A 23,434-nucleotide genomic window follows, 5' to 3' on the forward strand; every position below is an offset into this window, starting at 1 on the left:
ATTTGTGGTCAGAACAATTCTCTTGATGTCATTTCTGCTGCGTCAAGTTGCTCATTTGCATTTCTCTTCCTCAAGATGGCTATAAAAGTTTAGAAACAGGGTTTACGTGCATGCTGAGGGACACAAATGTTATTTTCAAATTGAAGTTGTTATTTTCAAATTAAAATGACTGTATGTCTGAGATCAAATGTTTTAACAATATACAAAGAAAACAAAAGGAAGAAGTGATTTAAAATTTCTTTTTCAGTTTTTTTAGATGGAAGTTGGTCATTCGGAGGGAGGCACAAAAGAAAAAATACTTTTTAAGGGGTGCTCAAAAGGTATTTAAAAATGTGAATGTTAACCAAATATTTTTACGATGGCTACAAGTTACGCTTTTAATCAGGACAGCTATATTAAAAAAAAAAAAAAAAGACTCTGTATTTGGGGTGTGGGTTTTTGAATTGTCGTGGAGGGGTTGGAAAATGTCCTCCAGTTCTCAAATGGCCCAATTGTTTGTACATAAAATACACTGGGGGGAAAAAGGAGTGATATTTACCTGAAAAAAGCAAGTACAAATGAGAGGTTTTGGGTACATTTTACTTGCATAGTTTAAATTTATTTAAATAAAAAAAGCTATGCAAGGATGGAAGTCACAACCATCAGGTTGGAAGATGGCTTCGCTACCACCTGAGCCATACCATTCACAGCCAAGACGCTGGCGATTTTTGGCTGCCGCTGCTCAACCCGTATTGTTTTGTGTTTTTTGTTATTGTATAGTGTCCTTGGGTGTCTTGAAAGGAGCTTATAAATAAAAAATTGTATTATTATTATTATTCCTACTGTGTGTTAGTGTATTAATGGTCAGAATACTTGTGTTTTCTCAAAACATTTTGTTTGGTATTCCTTCTCTCACTTAACGCCTATGACATACCACACACACTGCGATCGAAATGAAAATAAAATGATTTTCTCATCGATATGGAGTTTGGGTCGTTCTTCAGATGGAATTTTACCACCCAGGTGTGGGCGGTAAAAATCCAGATTAAACATGAAAAACAACAGCATATTATTCATTCATTCATTCATCTTCCTAACCGCTTGATCCTCACTAGGGTCGCGGGGGGTGCTGGAGCCTATCCCAGCCGTCTCCGGGCAGTAGGCGGGGGACACCCTGAATCGGTTGCCAGCCAATCGCAGGGCACACAGAGACGAACAACCATTCGCACTCACACTCACACCTAGGGACAATTTAGAGTGTTCAATCAGCCTGCCATGCATATTTTTGGAATGTGGGAGGAAACCGGAGCACCCGGAGAAAACCCACGCAGGCCCGGGGAGAACATGCAAACTCCACACAGGGAGGCCGGAGCTGGAATCGAACCCGGTACCTCTGCACTGTGAAGCCGACGTGCTAACCACTGGACTACCGGGCCGCCCGACAGCATATTACCTTAATTGTATTCACTAAGTTAAAGTATAAGAGCATTAAAAGTACAAACGAAAGAATTTGTCTTTTTGTAATGCCTCCCCGATAACTCACTGAAATTCATTACTGCTTGAGTCATCCTGTCAGTCTTTGAAGAAGCAAGTCAAGATGGTGAAAAGCAAAGCCCCTCAGGCTAAAGCCTCTTGACCTGTGGAATGACTGCAGGGAGGTGATGGCAGCTTGGGGGTGATAGAGGCCAATAGCCCAGGCCTAAAGGCACATCCTGGACACATGCTATTGGCAACAGTAACCTGAAAACAGCAACCAAGATGCATCTAAGATCTCACACACACACAACAGACACATTTCTATAAGCAGTAGACAATGAATAAGCTCTTAAATTCTTTTAGCAGTGGAGGTGGCGGTAGCTGAGGGTGTTTTGCACCTTACAGCCTGGTGTTGGCTGACTGATGACAGAGAAGACAGCTCAATTTTGCATGTCCTGCATACCAAAACTGAAATTAATTTAGAGTAGTAGTTGAGAACCAGGTAAAATAACACACATTTTGATCACTATTACTTGTAATACGTATATTAGCCTATTGACTTGCCGGTATGTTGTTAATATGAACATGTCAGGGCCTGAGAAATCTAAATTAGTGCTGAAATAATAAGAAAAGTCATCCATGCAAAACTTTGTGAACAAAACACCATTTGTTTATTTGGTGTGCATGGTGTAACCTTATTGTATTGTGTCAATAATATATTGATTTGCAAATATCAGCCATAAACAAAACATGATTTGACATTTAGATATTATTTAAAAAAACAATTTCATGCAGGCCTTGTACTTCATCTAATGTAACAGAGGCCTCTGTATTTTGTCATACTAAATGCAGTTTAAAAAAACACTTGCGTTGTGATTCTCGAGAATGGGCGGACACGCCATTGATCTGATTATGTGGCGTATATGTCTGTGTTCTCCCTTCACGCCGTCATGCTTCATCTTTTCATCCAATCACATCCCTTTATTAATGTTTCTCATCCTATAGATTAAATATGCAATTAAGCCTTGTGAGCCTTCGACAATCCTTGTGTGTGGGGGAGACAGAGAGACTTTGTACATTGATGTGTAATGGTGTGTAAATATATTTATGGCTCAGGGTCACAGTGGCATTAACCTGACCCAGACTGTGCCTCTCAAGGGATACTCTGGGCTGCTGATTGTTCTGTGTTGCACTCACCTTTTGTGGGCCCATATAAGCAGTGTGTATCAAGGTATGTGTCTTTTGACAGGGCGCTTTTATTAAAAGGAGCTAGTGGGAGGGGGGGGGGGGGGACTTAGAGAATATCATTACTTCAGAGAGTATTATCTCTAAGTATTATCATGTTGCAGGAGATTAGCACACACTGTACACCGAGAGTGAGCTTCAGCTTGTTATTAGGCCTTTGGCTCAGCTCGCTCAGTCAGCCATATGCCAAAGGCGTACGTATTATTCAAGTTTTAAACCTCTAATTGGTAGCGTTTAAAAGGCATTTAAGAGTGCCCTTTCTTTGCCACTTTTCTCATTCCCCATGTAATGTATTGTGTCAAAGTCTATTACCTCACTTGGATGTTTTTGTCCCTTAAAGAGCGTGAGTAAAAGAGAGAGAGGGGGAGAGAGAGAGAGAAAGGGAGATGTGTGTGTGTTGGGGGGGGGGACCCGATGGGGGAAAATATAAGAAAAAACACCATCAGCTGAGGTTTGCCAGGTCGATAAAGCTTTTAGATTTGGAGATGTTTTCAAGGGAGCCCATTTCCTGCGGCTAGGAGTTGTTAATGGAGCTTAAGGAATTATCTTATAACTCTCCCTGTTTCAGTTTATTTGGGCCTTAGAAATTATCCCTACACCCCCCCCCCCCGACCCCCTCCTCAATATGCTTCTGTCAAAGCTGCTTAATGAAAAGTAACGCGTCGCTGATTACAGTTTTATATGGTCGCTATGTAAAAGGGCCCTGTTAATTTACCATCACGCTCCCTCTGTGTGTTCGTATTTGACACGGCTGAATGATTTAGCTCTACACTCCCTCTCCTTTTCTCTATCCACCTCTTTCTTATTCAGTCAATTAAAAAGGGCCACATCGCAGGTCTAATAAAATGTACCTTCATGCTAAATTAATCAAACACTGTGGCAGACTTGTCTTATCAGGCAACCATTGCTTCCTATAATAATTAATTAAGTACCAATTAACCCTGCGTATCTGACACATCGGAGGTTATCTTCTTGTCGTAAATCAACTTTGTTCTTAAAATGCTGTGTACCACCTTTTATAAAAATGAATAAGTTCATTAACGTGGCTCTAATATAATAAAGCATTTGTTTCCTTGCAGGGGGAAAAATGGGGTCACAATCCTTGATGCATTTTTTTTTCCCATTAAAATTCCTCTCCGTAGGCAACCCCCCCCCACGCCCACCCCTCCTCTCCTTGCTCTTCTAGGACAGAGTCCCATGAGATCTCCACTTTCGCCATTACTGTCAAGTACCCTTGACTCTTTTTCCTCTATTTGCCCTTTTATCTACAACAACTAATTCGAGTTCCTTTGCCCTTTTCACTTTTAGACAACCTGAGTGCCTCCCTCTCACTTTCTTTCCACATATCCAGACCTTTGTTTCCTGGATGTTGTCTGATGGAAAATGAGGAGCCGATGTCAAAAGGGAAAATTTCAAATGATCTCATTGGAGCTTCTTTTCTGAACCCATTAATGGACGCATGGCGAATAACTTAGCGGTTTGACAGCTGCATCATGGACAAGGTTGAGAATGGGGAATATCAGAGACAGGGAGATGAGAGGTGAAATCAATGAGGTGCCATGAAATATGTCCACCTACATCCCAATTACAGCCTGTTTAGATGGAATTAATGAGGCGGGGCTTCGATATTGGTCTGTCTGTCTTGCTTCTCAAATGAAACGTTTTAAGCAGACCCTTTTGCCTATTTTGGGTTTGTTGTTAAAATATGGATAACTTCATTATATATAATACAAAATCAATAATAAATAAAATCCCTCTTCTTTAGCATCTATTGACCCCAATTCTGAATGAAAAGCACAGTTTCTCCTCAGAACCGTCTGTTTTGTTTTTTATTTTCAGTGAATAATGTTGAAACTCATCCAACTTTTGAAAAGCTGTGCATCCGTGAGACCTTTTTCATTTTTATTTAATAGTGATCCTCCAACTTATTTTAATTATATATGCATGCGTACAGGGACGAAAGTAAAATAAATAATAAATACCCTAAACGTCAAGGTACTTGCCCAAGATGTAAACATATACAATTCGACAACTTGTGCGCATGCTTTGGAAAAAAGAATCAATCAATTGCAATAGTTCACTTGTGTTAAAGAATGTTCCAGCAAAAAAGGGTGACATATAGCTTCTATCCCAGGTTTTTTTTGTCCTTTTCTTTTCTTTTTTTTTTAAATAAATCATTTGTTTTGGTGTTTTTACGAACAGAAGAGTTTGTTAATAGTTTTGAAACTCATGGCACTGTCTTTGGACGAGTCCTGGTCATGCTGTAGAACACCCGGACTTTTCTCCGCTTCCAAGACGGATCCTTTAGTGGTGTTGCTGCTCCAGGATACAGTGGTGTGTGTCAGCGCCTGGCTCAAAGTGCTGTGCCTGAACAAGGGATCGTGGAAGACCCCATCCACCCAGTTTCTCAGTGTGGTGACGGGCGAGTCCTGCCTGTGGTCCAGGCCTGAGGCGGGTGAGGTAGCGACAGATGGTGGGCTGAGGGAGGAGGAGTGGGGTACTTGACACCTCACCATACATGAAGGGTAATCAGTCTGGACCAAGGAGGTCGCCGTCTGGGCCAAAGACCAGATCCGGGGTTTGCCGTCTAATATGTGGTGCTGCGGCTGTTGACTGTAACATGACTTTGGCTGCACTCTGCTCTCTGCCTGGAACTCCTCTTGGTTTGTTTTTAGGCAACTCTTACTCAAGTCCTGTTCCCCTCCGATTGCAACCGGGCCAGACATTTTCATAGACACGCCTTTGATGAGGTGCTCAGTGGGACAGTCGCCTGTCGTTGTCATGTGAGGGTTCATGTGATATCTGTGCTTTAACTCACACTCCGAACTCTCTGACTCCAGAGTGTCAAAATCTTCCAGGTCGCTCAGCTGGAGATCTTTATTGGATTGACCTCGACTCTCTGGGGGGGGAACGCAGACAGTCAGTGCATGAAGGATGGCAACAACATATTTGAGAACACGATCCATTCAATTCAAAACGATAAAAGTCCAGAGACAGTGGATCCAGACATCATTGCTGATGTCTGGATGTCTTGGCACTTCTCCAAACAAATGAAAAGACGTTTGTTCAGTTCAGCATGTAAAATCATCATTAATTGCAGTGGCAATCACATAAATTGGGCCTGTTCAGTTTTAACAAATACAATTGTATGCATTCGCGCTTTTGGCTTAATATGGTAGCATAATGTATTTTGGTAAGATTTGCTTATTTAAAATTCATTGTTTCATTTAGGTATTTAAAAATATATCATTGACTTCATTGAAAACTATTCGTGTGTTCTTATTGAAGTGTTTTTTGCTCTTCATATCAATCATATTGTTTTCCAATGATTACTTCACAAAAATAAAACTTCTGTTCAAAATTACTATCAGATTATAAAATGAGACGGCATCACACACTTATTCTTCTTTTCTTATTCTTTTAACAGTCAAAATAATTGAATTCAAAAAGAAACCTATCGAGACTAACCTCACTGCTATTTTTAAACCTGAATAAATACCTTTACATCGTCATAGGCACGAGCCATCAGAACCCTGTTCTATTTTGCCAAAACATTTTGAAAAAATACTGAGCCACTTGGGCATTAGGACACTGACCATTTTCTTGACTTTCATTTTTTATCTGATCCTCCTGTGAACAGTCGTCATCCTCGTCATATCGCTTTTCCTCTGAGCCCTTGTTTCTGGGTGGCCATGTCATTTTGTTCTCCTTCTTCAGCCTCCTCCTGGCGTTGGCAAACCAGGTGGACACTTGTGTCAGGGTCATCTTGGTGATGATGGCCAGCATGATCTTTTCACCTTTGGTCGGATAAGGGTTCTTTCTGTGTTCCTGCAGCCAAGCCTTCAGGGTGCTCGTTGTCTCACGAGTGGCGTTCTTGCGCCGAGGACCTCCATCCATGGAGCCGTATCTGCTCGTGAGAAGAACACACCCACAATGGCGATGAGATTGTATGTGATCTATTTGACTCTGCAAATGTTTACCCTTGGTGGACTCAACTAACATGAAGAGCAATCTTCTGCAGCTTGTATTTGAAATACAACTGTGTACACGTTCTACTTCATCGAATTGCCTGAACACTTTTCTAAAAATGGCCCATAAGTAAAAAGAACAGAGAACCCGCTAGGACTTTGCTTCGTATAGCTTCTTGCAGAAAAGATGAGAGCGAGATTAAATTAGTTTTCTCAAACAACATACATCCAATCAGGGCCCGTAAGAGCAGTAACGACACCAAATATGCGTGTCATTCACAACATTTTGAAATTAAAAAAAAAAAAAAAAAACGATTCACACACATAAAAGATAAATGTATTGTTGAGATACTTTCAAAATGTAGTTTGTCTGGCTGCCTACCTCTTCCCACAAATATATTCCTACATTTAAAATGCACGGTGTTGATCGTCAGTCAGCAGAGAGCTGTAAACGCCCTCTCGAGGGAGCCTTTTCGGAGGCCTTATTGCTTTGCATAGCTTAGTGAGGGTCAAGCACCGCGCTAAGGGAATCAAAACGAGAGCTGCACCTTTCCTCATTGCATTTGGTTCCCTCGCAAATAAAACAGACTGTAAAATTGCTTTATGGGGTGTAATGATGAGCCCTCCAGTAAAAGACAGGCAGATAAAGTGGAATTGCTGGAGGCCTCTTTGTTCATCTGTGTGCCAGATCTACCTTACCTTACACACCGCAGCCCTTTTATAGAAACTTACATGGGTTGCTTTGGATTTTGTGTGATTTAAGCAAAAGACGAGCCCTTGTGAAAGTCATGCTGATATAGAAAAGACAATTAGCGTTGACGTCCAGGTGTTACATTTTATCACTCCACAAAGTTCAATCCTTTTAAATATGACCATTTATACTATTCTAGAATCTAAAACCTGTAGGGCGTAACGCTCGTTGTACACCCACTAAATTTTCACGTGTATAAAGTCATTTCCAAACCTTTTGTCCCCGTTTTCCAACACAATGAAACTCTGCGACGCATCTCCAGAATAACTTCACATATTCACAGCTCTTGCATGCTTCCGAAATAAGCAAACAAACAATCGAAATAAAGGTCACAAGTTATTGCCAGTTTAGTCTGGTCATATGGAGACAGATTACCTGTCATACTGATACTGTCCCAAAGTTGGATCATAGGGATAGTAGGCTGTCGCTTGGGTTAGTCCTGCATGTGCAGAGGCCGTGGCATCTTTTGTATCAAAGGTACCCTGGAACAAAATAATGCTTGGCTTGAAAGGAGGAACATGTAGTTAGTTATACACTTGAGAACAATATTTAATACTCCCCCCAACAATCATGAAAAAACAATGGTCCACTGTAGCTGTTGAAACCGATAATGTTCAAACCAGTTTTTTTTCTTTACAATTGGGTGGAACGTGTTGTTTCTAAAAATAGAGCCAAAAGGAGAGTAGGTTTCTGATTGTGCAGCAACAATATAAGTGCAATATACAAATAATAACTTGCGAAATGTGCTGTCTTTATAAGCTCAGTTAAAACATAATCACATGCTTTACCACAAGTTCAGAAAAAAACATTAAAACTTTAAATAAGCATAAATATCAATAACCTGTATTCTGTAATAAAACACATTGTAGTATTTTATCTGTGCAACTTTATTCAAACGCAGCACCTTTGTAAATTCCCACATATTTTCTCCCGCCCCCCTTGACGTTTTTCAGAAAGCCTTACTTGCCTCTGCATGTCTTTCTAATTCATAAAAAGGGAGAACCTAAAGCTTTAGCAAAGTTGACAATTTACGTTTCTATTTCGTTGATTTAAGGCAGGTGAAAAGTAAAAGCAGTTTCCCCCCCCCCCCCCCAAAAAAAAATGTTGAAAAAAATCCATTGGCCAAATGAGTCTCCTGAATGCCAATTTAGGAAGTGGTCAAATGCAACATGAGCACAGCATGCAGGCAGTAGCAGCTTTGTTAAACAGAGAGGTGCGACTGCGGGGTCTATTTATCAGTGCCAAAAAATAGAAAGCGCTCACGAGCGAGTAGAAAGCTGAGGCGTCCGTTCCATATGTAACGTAGTTGCCGTATCCTTGAGTGCCCGTGTAGGGACTCCCGTACATGCCCAACGCGGCGGCCGAGCTGAGCTCATGCCTGGCGGTCGCCAGGAGCCGGCTCTCATACACGGGGCAGTAGACGGGCGTCTGCCCGGACGCAGCCACTCCGGAGTCGGCGATGGATCTGCCGGTAGACTCGCAGCAAGTGGTCAGAGAGTTGCTTGTCATGAGGAACTGCACAAACAGAAAGAAAACGTCATTTGAAAATTCAAATCAAATATTGTGCAACAAAGTTTCGGCTCATGTATAAGAAGTAGGGGTCTATTTAAAAGAACATATCTTTCTGGATTGAATACCGTGTTAAGTGTATGAACGGCCGAATCGACAAACTAAAAAGAAACAAACAAAAAACGATTATTAAAAAGATGTCGATACACTGCGCGTTAACATAAAAGACGTATATTCCCTGCAAAATGAATGTTACGTGAGGAGGTATGTACATGCGTTAAAAATACGATAACATCGTCTTCCAATGGCATACAGCCAAAATGTAAAATAAAAATGCAGTTTAGAACATGCCTTGTACAGAGTTGTCACGCGCGTAATGCCGTTAAAGTTAAGCCTATATGGCCGTTCAAATTTAGTGAAGACTACACTGGATGTTTCCCTTTCTGCTCCCCTCGGTTTTCTACCTTTGCAGGTGCCAAATGAGCGAAGAGAAATAGCCGTTCCCAAACCCGCGACACGTGTCTCATATTTTTGTCCAAAGTGAGCAAAACACTTGACACAGATCGACGAGATAACCAATTGCTGGCGTTCCAGCCAAATTATGAAAACGATGAAAACAAGTTGAATTAGCTTACTTGTGGAGCAGGCGAATATGGATATCCAAATTGTGGATAGGACATGGTAGAGAGGTCCCCCAATATCCAGAAATAAAGCGAGACTGAAGGTCTCCACTCTCGCGCAGGCTGCTGCTGCTCGACTGTCCCAATTGATTGGGAAGCACAGGCTTCTTGGATGCTTATAGGGCGAAGCACAGTAGCATGTTTAATTTGTGTAAAATGCCCCCCCACTCGAACACCTTTCAAAGAAAATAAATAAATAAAATACAGAAAACCAGAACGCTGCGGCGTTTTTTTAATTAAAAATATGTCAGATAAATGTATAAAAATACAGTAGCAAAAGCTATCGTTTTCCAGAATGACAACTTTGTTGTCCCATATGTACTTTTGCGTTGTAAAAAAAGTTGTATAAAAGACGTCAACGGCAGATGCAGGTTGTTTTAAGAGGCAGTGGCTCTGACGTCACAAGATTTGTCACTAAAATGATCCGGTCTGTAATTTTATTATTCATTTTCATTGTGCAGCGGCAACAGCAATGAAACATATTGTTTTAATGTATAAAAAGAGTAACATAAGTGTATTTTAAACAATTAATTGCCCAGTCATTTCCCAGAGTGCATGTAATTGATGCATTCGGCCTCATTAATGCATTTGTTTATTCCTCAACACTTGAAATTAATTAATTCTGTCTTTCTCTCTCCCACTCTGTCTCCCTCTCTGATATCTATCTGTCTACCTATCTATCTGTCTACCTATCTATCTATCTATCTATCTATCTATCTACAGTATCTATCTATCTATCTATCTATCTATCTATCTATCTATCTATCTATCTATCTATCTATCTATCTATCTATCTATCTATCTATCTATCTATCTATCTATCTATCTATCTATCTATCTATCTATCTATCTATCTATCTATCTATCTATCTATCTATCTATCTATCTATCTATCTATCTATCTATCTATCTATCTATCTATCTATCTATCTATCTATCTATCTATCTATCTATCTATCTATCTATCTATCTATCTATCTATCTATCTATCTATCTATCTATCTATCGAGTCTTAGCCTATCACAACCTTCACATTGAACCACAATCATCGTCACATTGGTTAGCACCCCAAAAGTCAAGCTCTATTCCTCCAGTTCACGCACTGTGCTTGCTTGGAGAATCCCAGGTTGAGACATGTGAAAAGCCCCAGGGGTCACTCCTCAAATTAATGATGATGTACCCCCCGCTCCTCCAACTCCACGTCCCTCCTCCACCACTTCTCCTTCGCCAGTGCTCTCCAGCTGGATTTCTGCCTACCGGTGACAGCTCGATTGAGGGAGATTGATGACTATCTAGGGGACCGAGGCCATCATAATAATATGATACTGCCACCTTGCAATAATTGCTTGCTTTCATTTACAGAAGAAAGCGGTAATAAAGCTCCACTGAGACGAAGTATGGCATTTTTTTTTAAACCGAGCTAATTTCAGTGTTGTGTTTTATTTGTTGGTATTCTTGTTAAGATTTGGTGTGTTGGAGCATGGCCTTTATGAAATGTGTGCACTCTCATTTATTCGGACAAATTGAATTATGGGGGGTGAGTACCTCAAAGCAAATGGTCACATTAAGACTGTGAACGGGAGGGGTCAGGAGGGTCAAATGGGATCAGGCAGTGCTTTTTAATTTACATTAGGCCACCTTGCCCTGAACAACCATGAACCGCTCAACCACACACACACACACACACACACACGCACACACACACATGCGCACGCACACACACACACACACATACACACACACATTCACGCACACATGCGCACGCACACACACACACACACACACACAATCTTTCTTTCTTTGTGAGCAATCATTGTCAAGACGTTGATTTTTCAGGATTGAGCGAATACTCGGGTGACGTCAGAATCGCCCAATGTAATCAGAGCAGCACAGGAAGCAACCTATCAAGGACCTTTGCTCTTGTATAGCTACGGAATTAGTCTGAAGACAGAAAAAGGTGTTGAACACACTGACAATAAGCCATAGAAACAAACCGCACACCCGTCTTGCTATATAGGGCCTACCTTTTGATTATCCACAGCCTTACCCAGTGTTATCGGGTGCCGGTAATGAAATATTTAGGCACACGAGTATATGCTTTTAGACAGAAAATGAAGGCGACAGCAGGAGTTCAAGCTTGTTTAGCGTTTAAAGATTAAAAGTGTTGCTTCTTTTTTTTCTTCTTTAACAGATGTGGAGGAAGAGGCATGCTCCATGTTTGGACAGAGTGCAGACATAATGTGAGAGTCCATTAAAAAGTGACTAACTTGATTGCATTCCCTTCCTTTTTGATATGAACCCTTTGTAAGCCATACATGAGAATACACTATATTAAATGAAAATGCAATGATCTTGCCATTGCCAGTCATTGTCATCATAGTTACGGTTTAATAATGGGATTTATTGGGACATGGAAGTTGAACCAATTCCTTTCTTGAATCTCTCATTTCAGAAGAGTTAAAAAACTTAAAAGTCAGTAATAGTTCTTCGTTTAATGATAAATAATTGTTTTCTAGGGTCAAATTGTCCATGCATCCATTTTCCTCCGGTTTCTGGGGTCAGGTCGCACAGGAGCTTTATCAGGAAGGGGCTTGACTTCTCAATTCCTAGCCACTTCCAGGGCGGCCTCGAAACATTGCCAGGCTCCCCGAGAGATATACAAGAGGGCTGTATTTCATGTCCAGTACAAGTGATGCAACATGTATCCTAAATCTGCGCAGACTGACTTTTGGTATTTTTCCAGACGCATACAGCTTGGCACCGTTAAAAAAGGACATTTTGCGCTGTCATGAGTGTGAACACAGCCAACGTGTTTCGCCAACAGTCGGAGCTGCTCCTCTCATTCCCTTTAAAATCAGGGAGTGAGTCCTTAACATGGTGGAAAATGAAACTGAGCATCTTGAGTCCATACAGGAGGTCAAACCTGGCAAAGCACTGTGCTCTGTTTTTTGAGGAAACTGCAAGCAGATCTCTACGTTTGGATGATGCAAAGTTGGACGTGGTGATAACAGCTATTTGGAGACCGCCTTCCACACCCATCATTTGTGCCCATGTGTGACCACTTCCTACGCTTCCATCATTGCTGTCCCATGGCAAGGGTGGTGATTTTAAAATATATATTCAAGATTATCATAATACTGCCTTCAGTGTTGATTTCGAGAGTCATTCCGAGGACCTGATGCAGGGCCTTGTCATATTTATGTTTGAATGAGATGAGATGCGGCGCACAGTCTGTCATGCAGTCATGACAAACTGTTGCCACCGTAAAACCTTTATGAACAGTGCAGCTAACATATTAAGTGGCATCCTAGCCTTCTTTACAGCACGACAAGTGTGAACATGTTATTCACTGTAATAATAATACGGGAAGCAATAAAACACTGCTGAAACAATCTCTAAACATTATTGATGAATGAGGAGGACATAATAAAAGTCACGTTACAAGATAAGTATTACACATGAACAATAACTGTCACAGTAATGCTGTACTCCACTCAGCGTCTGCCGCTTGACCCACTGCCTCTCGCCTTCTATAAATACCGTAATCAGTCAACTCCTAAACTTGAGTTATTGTGTTTACTAATGGTTTGTTTACTCTTGTTTTGCATCGATGCAACCTCTATGTTATTGACATTTTATCTATTTTGTTTGGCCTACATATTCCTGATGCATTTCTTCCATTTGACACGAACCCTGCAGTACTGTAACACGAATAATATGCTAGCTTGCGCTTTTAAGTAAACTCACTAATTTGCATCTGCTTTACAACTAAACTCCTATTAAAGAAAGTTCCCCAGCTACGTTGCAATCATGAAGGTGTCACTTTCCTGATAATCTGGCGTTGATTAATGAGCCACCATGAGGAGGTAAGCGCATGATTGCGTCAGTGTGCGTGCACACTTGGTTTCTCGTGTTGGCGGAGGGGGGGGGGTCATCAAAAATAAGGCGAAACACTCTCCTCTCTCCAAATCCCACTTGTCAAAATTAAATGAAGTCTCATCAAATTCTTCACAAATATAATGCTGTAAACTCTTATTTGTTCAGTTAAAAAGGGAAATTACAGGACAACACGACAAGGCAAAAAGAATATTTTTACATGATAAATATAATATATAACTTTTGGTGGTGGCCCGGTAGTCCAGTGGTTAGCACGTCGGCTTCACAGTGCAGAGGTACCGGGTTCGATTCCAGCTCCGGCCTCCCTGTATGGAGTTTGCATGTTCTCCCCGGGCCTGCGTGGGTTTTCTCCGGGTGCTCCGGTTTCCTCCCACATTCCAAAAACATGCGTGGCAGGCTGATTGAACACTCTAAATTGTCCCTTGGTGTGAGTGTGGGTGTGGATGGTTGTTTGTCTCTGTGTGCCCTGTGATTGGCTGGCAACCGATTCAGGGTGTCCCCCGCCTACTGCCCGAAGACAGCTGGGATAGGCTCCAGCACCCCCCGCGACCCTAGTGAGGATCAAGCGGCTCGGAAGATGACAAATTTTTGTTTGTTTGACAAATTTATTATAAACAAAATAAAAAATTTTAAAAATACCATGATATTTTTTATCATCATAAACATTTCTGATCATAATATTCACTTGAAATTATGCTTTAAAAATATAGAATTCATCCTTTAAAATGAATTTAATTCCTGTAATACTTCTTCAAAAAAAGAGAAAGATGTCATAATAATACAACTATGATATTAAAATGATGATATTATGTTGTTGAGATGTAGTGCTCTTATTATCATTATTATTGTTAGTTTTATGTATGGACCCAATACATTTCAGGAATACATTCATGTAAATGTTGAGAATGATAATTACCATTATGTTGATGATGATGATGAATAATAATAATAATCTAAAACAATACTTGGACAAATGGATCAAATAATTCTTATTAGGACTGAATGTGTTACTGACTGAGATGACACATGTAGGTGGGAGTTTAAAGTTTGATAAGTTCTCGAACTGACCAAAAATGTATTTCATCAAGATTACTCTCACTTACTCAGAAAATCAACCTAATCATTTTGACTTCACAATAAGAGTTTTGCTGAACGGCAAGCCTTATGCAGATTCGGATTGCTTTGTTTCGTTACCAAATACTTTTTGTTCACACGATGAAATAGTGATTTTCTGTTGTTCTTCTGAAATTTATTTAAATGCTCCAGCACACCAATGTCTTATGGTCCACTGTTTCAGGTTCTGTTTTTGGCCCCAACAACTTAGAAAGCCCAGTTGACCTCAATAGATATGGACAGCTGCACAGAGCGACTTGCTTGGTGACAAGAAGCCCCAAGCTGCTCTGAGGCTTTCCAATAGTGACCATGTTCTCCGTCTACAGCCATAGAAATAAGAAGCAAACATTGTCTCTCTCACTCACACACACACACACACACACACACACACACACACACGCACACACACACGCACACACGCACACACACACACACGCACACACGCACACACGCACACACGCACACACACACACATACACACACACACACACACACACACACACGCATACACACATACACACACATACTCCCTCTGCTTATCCAGCAAAACATTAGACTGTCCACAGTCCTGTCTACTCGTGGAGTCCAAATGGAATATTGATCTCCAACAATCTTCTCAATGTATTTCCTATTTCTTTCCTTGAACAACACAATGATTTTTTTTTCCATTTCTCCTCATTGGGCCCTAAAGCCCTAATGGTTTTTGCATGAGTAGAATAGTGTTCCAGCATCCTCCGGGCAGTATGTTTAGAATGGTGACTCTGGTCTTGCTGAAGATTTCTGAAATGCTTCAATGTGCTGATCATGATTTTTAGTTGGTAAATTGTGCAAAGTAGTCAACATTTTCAGCTTCGTTTTCTCGCGGAGGCACTTTTAAAGCCTTAAAAAAAACAATGTCCTTTTAATTTGCTCAGCCTGAGATCCTCCTAGGTCATTTGGGTCAGTCTATTAGATTTTAAAATGTTTTTGATGTTTCCAACATAGATTAGTACAAAGAGAAGATCAATGTTAAGATATTGTTTATCTTGGAAAACAAGTCCAACACATGAAGTAAATACCATTTAGACATTTGACTTTTTTAACCCATCCGTGCTCTGTCTGAAACAAAGCATTCATCTGTCTGCCCGTCGATCTTGAGTCACTTCTCTTTCTCACTATTCTGCCTCTTCATCCACTCTAAGAGGTTTAACATGTCCAAGTTCTCTCACTCATCCATAATTGATCAACACAACGGGAGCATCTCCTCTGCACTTAGTTAACTAGCTATCTTCAGGTGTTGCCGTAGCAACTGGCCAGGACATAAAACACAGAGAGGATCTGTATGTCGCGCTAAAACTGTGGAACCAATGTGTCTTGTAAATCTTAGCGTTGGGTCTTTGTTCCCTGTGTATCTTTTTGGATTCCTTACATAGATGCATCTCCAATACACAATGCATGAAATGGGCAACAACGCTCAAAAGTTTTGTAACACAGATGCTTGATGCAGTCAAGTATTGCATATGTGGCATTTTGTTTTCGTTTTTGCCCTTTTAGCTGTTTCGGGTAGCCTGGTAATTTGCATAGCAGCTTGGGACTCACAGTCAACAAGGCGCATTCGAAACATGCCACTTCCAGATTAGTAGTTGGAGGTGGTGGACTTCAGTGCCGCACAAATAAGACCTGTTAAAATGCCGGTTTCTTGCAAATGCATAAAACTTAATTGTTATAAAATCAGAGGTGGCCATTCTGTTTGCACCGACGGAAGGTTTGTCAATAGATGGATGCCTGTTCGTGTTTTGTGATGAATGACAAATCATGGGTAGGTTAAAAAACAAGAACTCACGATGCAATGACGGAAGTGGGTATTTGTCCGTCACTGGAAACGTCAGTAACCAGGTAAATACAGACGGACCTCATCAGCTCGTCACAGATGGATTCACATTGCACTGACGACTGACAGAAACATGTGCCATGTGTCTCGTGTTTGCTTGCTTCGAGGGCACTGCAATGATAAAAAACAATTTGAATCGGGTTTGGATTCAAAAGATTGCAATGAAATGAACTAAATCCTATTGTTGGACTTTAAAATGCATCGAGATACATAACCAAAAGTTTTTTTTATTGGAGATGGAAATAACGTATTTATAGAAGAGACAAGTTCATTCATATTTGTGTAAAATGTCATGTGTGGAAAACAGCTTTCCTTTGATTAGTAATAGCTAATATGTTGTGTGTTGTGGCAACTATGTGTTTCGATTGTGTTGTGTCTGATGAAACTCAGGCGCAGTCTCAGGTAGCCACAGCAGTGAGATGGCCTCAAGCATTTTTTCCCACGCCTACCGCCATAGTGTGATGGTTTTCCTCCGTCTGTTTTTTTTGTTTCGGCAGAAGCTGGAGTGGAGGGAGTGCCGCTTCAGCGGTGCACTTGTGTCTGGTTTCCAATTAAGCCTTGCCAAGTGTTTCAGGCCTGCCAAGTTGCCAAGTCTCTGTCGGATTATTGACCTTGCTCGCTGTTTATGCTCGTTGTTTTGTTTCGTTCATAGTCGTTTTGGCCTCTCAGTTCCTCATTTTGTAAGTATTGGTATTATTTTCTAATTTCCATCTTGCTTGTCATGTGAATTGGACTCTTGTCATTTCGTTTGTAATCTCGGTGTTACTATAACCTTGCCGATATTGTTCGGGATTTTTATTAATGCCTTGGCTCCTTGTGACCTGTGATTTCTGTTTAGACTTGGTCGGTTTTGCATCTTTGATTTTGTATTTTGTCTATGTCTGAATCTTGGGGATCCTAAACATGATTTGGTTCATTCGGATGCCGCATAAAACACAAACATGTATTTTTAGCGTGAGTGAAAGTCTTTGTTGACGAAGCCATCCTCCACAAAATGTGGCCAAACGCATAAAACAGAGGTTCGGAAATGCTTAGGAGTTTGTCCAAAAATAAGTTGAAGCAGTTTCTTCCTCAACTCCTCTGAGGTTAGAAGCTGGTGCAAAGTTTTAAATTTGCACCAGAAACAGTTGCATTTGTCTCCAGCCTTTTTTTACCTGAGTTGACATCACAACCGTGTCCAATGTCAAATCCACACGTGTTGCGGGCCTCAACAAACAAAAACAAACGTGTGTTTATCTTGAGGCAAAAAAAATGCTTTGTATTTTCTTTTTAATAAGAATTTATTACTGAACAAAAACATTAAAATTGCTCCTCCAAAGTCTTGGCAAAATCCCTTGTCATTTTTATGTTGAGGAGGCGTTGTTGGCATCTGGTGAACGTAAGCAATAAAGTAACTTATTGTACTCTAGTTCAGTTACTTTTAAAATTAAGCAATCAGTATGTTCCTAAGTTACTTTTTCAAGACTCTGGCGACTAACTGTGGCAACACTGCTCATGTGCTAATAACTTATACAATATAATGTGACATTAAAAAAAGGTTTGGACTTTGGAGAATAGTTGCAAAATGCAATGTGTAAGTAAACAGGGGAGGGATTGATTTATTTAATATTTGGAGAAATATAAAGAAAGAACACATTAAAAAGAAGAGAGAAGAGCTGCGGGAAAGTGGAGGCAGGAATAAATACATGTAAGTTTAAAGCTTTTTGCATTCTCACATGGTTCAATTTGAAAAAGATTTGAGCAAGTTCTTGATTAATTTGCAGGATATGTAAGCGGGTTGCAGCTAGTGAAAGTTATTTTACCTTCGGGACAAAATTCTCAGCCAGACTTATATGGCTGTCTCTGTGTGTGTGTGTGTGTGTGTGTGTGTGTGTGTGTGTGTGTGTTTCTCGATAATTAGTTGGAACGGTGCTGCAGCTTTTGTGTCTTGCAACATCTTCCAAACCATTTCATTTACACACATGTAATATGTGAAAACATATGTGTCAATTCAATCTTTGTAGAATTCCAGTATTGAGGTTTTAATGCACCTTGTGCCTGTAAAAAGACCTGTGACTTTTTAGTTGATACATATTCACTTGCTTTTCCCTGCATGCTCTTCTATAGGGTAATTGAAAACAGTGTGGCTGGCCAGACAAAAAGGACTTGCCAATCATCTTTCTGGCTGAGTGTGTCTCATCCTGTGTGTCCGCGTGCACGTGTCACAGCCTCAGAAACCATCATGTTGGACACTGGAGTGACACTGATCGCGGTGTGATGCGCACACACTCTGGGGGCCAGGTGGTCGCTCTCTCTGTCATGACCGACCCAGAGTCCCTCGACACCTGCGACTAGCACCACTGCATTCAAACCCACTGCACCTGCGCGCAACCGCCACTTATTGAATACCCTTAGAATCGGAAACTAGGAAGAAATGTGTCTTTTACCACAGAAGAGAATGAGACAACTCACAAATTTTCATTCCGTAGTTGGAATCCAACCACAACGTTCCAATATGGACATGTCAAGTCAGTGTTTCCCTATGAATAAACATTCACCAATGCGTCTGCAGTATGAATTGTCGAAAATCTAGAAACATGGCTATCATGGACACAAATGGAAGAGGGCAGCTGTTGAAGAACCCCTCAAGTTAGGTTTAAAATACATGACTGCAAAAGAGTCAAACGCAAGGCCCGGGGGCCAGATCCATTTTATGTGGCCCGCAACAGCAAATCATGTGTGTCAACTTGTTAAAATTTGTACCGAAATGTCAAATTGTCATGTTTAATAAATAATTTTGTGACCCTTTTTACCCTCACTTGAGCAATAATTGAACAAACTATTTTAATCGACTTCATTTACTTCAAAACTGGTAATTTATTAATTTGTTGTGTATAAATAATAATTTTGTGGTTTCACTTTCATAACAGCCCTCCGAGGGAAGATGTAACTCCAAATTGGCCCTGAACTAAACTTCGACACCCTTGTATTACTGTATGTGGGACTCTCAGTTGAAAATCACCGAGCATGAGCGAATGCTTACTTTTAGACTTTTGAGTATTTCAGGATTTTCTTGGGCCTTTCAAGCAGAAGAACAAGAGACCTTTATCAATACGAGCTAATCATTAACATTCAGAAAGAATCATTGCCCAAATTTACAAAATCCAATCAATAAAGAAAAAGCAGTTGTGACCCGATTCTCGTCCTTTTTATCCATCTCCCCATGCGTTCTCGCTGATGCACATGGATATTATAAAGTCATGATCCCTTTTTCAATATTCACCGAAATAATCGAGTTAGTACATTGGGCAGAGCCGTGTTACGGGGTGGAGAGTGTGTTATAGGCAGTGATTATCTTCCTGAGAACGACACAGCCTAGGCAGGCACTTACAATTACTTATTCATAATGCATCCACTGAAACACAAATGCACTTTATTGTCTCATTCTGCATCTTATTTTACCCAAAAACCAGGAAATGGGCTGGTTTTCTAATGAAAGAGGCATGTTAATATCAAGGCAGATAAGGGCTGGCATGTGCAGATGGGAGCACTGTGTGGAAACTCAATCACAAATTCCTTCAATCACTCTAAACCCGAACAAGAAGGAATGGGTGCATTTGAATATTTTCCCCTACCTGAAGGTATTAAAACTATACAAATTTAATACCTTTTTAACATGTAGTTGCTTTTTGTGCCTCTTACAGTTGCATCTCTGCATAAAAAAAACGAGGAAGGTAATGCGAGAGTGACTTTGGCAGGGATGGACATGACACGGTTTTTCAACCAAGCATGTCTGCAACATTCTCTGGCTTTAATGCTTGCTACAACTTCTTTATCCCTGCAATCTGAGGAGCGCTTTCTTTTTCCCCTGCATTTGTTATAAATAAACAAAGCAGTTTGCATTTGATAATATACTTTACTGTTCTATCGCCACAAACAGTACTGCATTGACTTGAAAGAAGCAATTGAATATATCACTCAAGTAATCGAATCCCATGCCTGAGTGATAGAATGCTGCACGTCGTCTCTGTATCAACACATTTTCACCTTCATCATCACCAAAACAAATTGTTAAACAACGTTCAGAGAGCACAACGTATAGCAGAATACGCTAAAAATTACAAAAAATATATGTGGGCCGAAAAGTATTTAGACAATAGCATTTTTAATTGTTTTTACCGATCAAACATTTTTAACAGCCAATAATATCTAAAATACTCCAACTTCAGAAGTTTCTCACTGTCGATATGTTGTAAGGCTTCTCAATGCATTTCTATCAAAGATGGTAGGATAAATAAATGGAGAAAGAAAAGAATTACGACCTAAATATATCACACTGTACAGTTTTTCGATGAATTTGGACTGTATTTGCTTTTATTTTGTTTTGTTTTACTCTGCTGTTTTCCTTATTCAATATAATTAAATACAGATTCAGTAAAAATAAGTAATTCCATAATATATACTGTCAGTTTCTAAATTGTTGGCGACGAGCATTCGATGCTGCTAAAAAATTAACAGCCAGATTGGCTAGTGATGCATGAGGCAGTTGTGCCAATCAGGCGTATGTCAAGTCTTGAGAATCGATTTGAGTCGATATTATTCTCATGGAATTCCAATTGAAATTTCTGGACGCAGCCCGGTAGACGACTGGTTAGCATGTCGACTTCACAGTGCAGAGGTACCGGGTTCAATTCCAGCTCCGGCCTTCTTATGTGGAGTTTGCATATTCTCCCTGTGTGGGTTTTCTCCGGGTCCTCCGGTTTCCTCCCACATTCCAAAAACATGCATGGCAGGCTGATTGAACACTCCAAATTGTCCCTATATGTGAGTGTGAGCGCAAATGGTTGTTCGATTCTGTGGGCCCTGTGATTGGCTGGCAACCGGTTCAGGGTATCCCCCGCCTACTGTCCGAAGACAGCTGGGATAGGCTCCAGCACCCCCCGCGGCCCGAGTGAGGATAAAGTGGTTCGGAAAATGAGTGAATGAATGGATGAAATTTCTGGCTTCTCAAAATAGTGCCTCATCCGCGGACCGGAAGAACAACTTGCTGAGACCAACGAAGTGACGAGATCACTCGTGTGGCTACAACTAAATGAGAACTCGTGCAACACTTAAAATGAGAAGATATTGTGCAGAGGATGCTTGACGTGTGTAAATTAACAGAGTGCATGTTTGACAAGCTTGGGGCTCCCTCCCACTCCAAGCCTCAGCCCACAACGTGCTGAACTTCAGTGTCATAATCGTGTGAGTTAAAGAATGAAATATGTGTATTCCATCTTTTGACACATCTAACAACAAAATGTTGGGTCAACTCAAATGCAAATAACCAGCTAACATTTCCACATATACAATCAGCCCTGCAATATAGTATGCCTTCCACTCACTGAATTCAAAAGTGAATTTCGCATAACTAACACATACTGCAGGTACAAAACAATGAATGGGCAGGGATCTCTGAAAATGGAAAATTAGGGTTGAAATGCTGGGTCTATTGATGCCACATGGAGGCATGAACCAACACTGATGCAAATCAATAATTGATGGAAATAAAATGATCAATTATACAATATACACGGGTTTAAAGTACAATAAGAAATTCTTGAGTGGCTGGACTATGGTCCGTGCAAACAACATATTACTGCAGTGGTAGGGGCATGCAGAAATGAATAGAGGAAAAAAAAGAGGCAATGTTAATTCTGTAAAGAAGTAGGGAGAAGAGGAAGACATTTCACCCATCCACATTCCTTTATTTTCCACTCCACTGATCACATTAGAATATTTTGAAAGCAGTGCCTCTGTTTGCCTTATCATGCATTATTCGGCGGCATTACCTGGGCTTTAACATCGCAATAAAGATGCCTTAGAAGTCTATCTCCCTTTCTCACACAGATGCACAACAGTAATAATATTCATACACAACCAACCTTCAAGAAGTGCTTTCTTTGTGCGTGTTAGGAAGAGAAATTTATCAACTTTGAATGACACTGAGTCCGTTTTTTTTCCTAAATGACAGGAACAACTTTTCAAGGCAGTAAATAAAGGTGATATCATTTAGCATGTAAATACCCAGATTGATGTATAAGAAAATAAGTAAACAGTGTAAAATATATATTTATTTGTAGATACGGGCTAAAATCAACATCTATGGCTCTGTTTTCGTAGATGGTGCGTGTGAAAATTCTGATTTTCAGGCAGAATCACAATCTAAAGTTATGCCTGCTTGGATCATATCTAAATAGCAATTTTGGTCAATTTGATAGGGGCACAGCAGACCAATTCTTTGGATGTTGTCAAATTTTCTTCATTAATATGACAACAGCAGGCATCAAAACCTCCGAATCATTGTAGAAATTAATTGATTGCCCACATTATTATTCTTTAAAAATTATTATGATGATTATTATTAGTTTATGTTTTTGTTGTTGCTGCTGTTTTTAAATCATGCACACATCTTATGAGGTCACACATGAATGATCGGTGGTTAGGATAAATACATGAGGTCTGTGGACATATTGAAGTCACCAACGGTGATGGTCATTCTGTAATTAACGTGGGTACCCACTCCTGTTGTCTGTTGATGCACCGGCAATGACAATGTCACGCACGGATCGCTGCACGGATCGCTTTTTCACATAGAGCTGTCTCCCTGCGAGATGGGAGTGTGCCCCATTTCAATCGGAGGTAAATGGAGTTGGCCGTGTTTACACCCACAGCGGTGCAAACCACCATTTTTTAAATGCACCAGCTCGGGTACCTCTGTGAAATTACAAACATCCGGTGTAACACACATCTATATTTTATGTAGTGAGCCATGCTGGTTTAAAAAAAATAGAGTGTCAAATTCCGGCATGTGACTTCCAGAAGTTAGATTCTACAAAATTACTGTTTTTTTCTTTTAGACAAAAGAAGAATTGATAGGAAGTGAAAAATGTAATTATAGTCACATGTACCATGTAATGGTGGACCA

The 23,434-nt window shown here is 40.4% G+C and overlaps 2 protein-coding genes across 2 annotated transcripts in view; one reads left to right on the plus strand and one right to left on the minus strand.

Annotated features, from left to right (window-relative positions):
- Window positions 1–23,434, plus strand: part of LOC127600889 (uncharacterized) — a 302,914-nt gene that overhangs the window by 238,398 nt on the left and 41,082 nt on the right. The gene's annotated exons all lie outside the window — the stretch shown is intronic.
- On the minus strand, window positions 4,513–9,942 carry irx4a (iroquois homeobox 4a). The gene is made up of 5 exons (XM_052065763.1): window positions 9,564–9,942; window positions 8,683–8,934; window positions 7,795–7,901; window positions 6,297–6,607; window positions 4,513–5,599 (listed from the first exon to the last, which is right to left on the minus strand). Exons 1-5 carry the CDS (start codon window positions 9,606–9,608, stop codon window positions 4,893–4,895), a joined length of 1,422 nt encoding a protein of 473 aa, XP_051921723.1. The 5' UTR covers window positions 9,609–9,942; the 3' UTR covers window positions 4,513–4,892.

This window comes from Hippocampus zosterae, chromosome 5 (genome assembly GCF_025434085.1).
Source record: "Hippocampus zosterae strain Florida chromosome 5, ASM2543408v3, whole genome shotgun sequence".
Taxonomy (NCBI): Eukaryota; Metazoa; Chordata; class Actinopteri; order Syngnathiformes; family Syngnathidae; genus Hippocampus; species Hippocampus zosterae.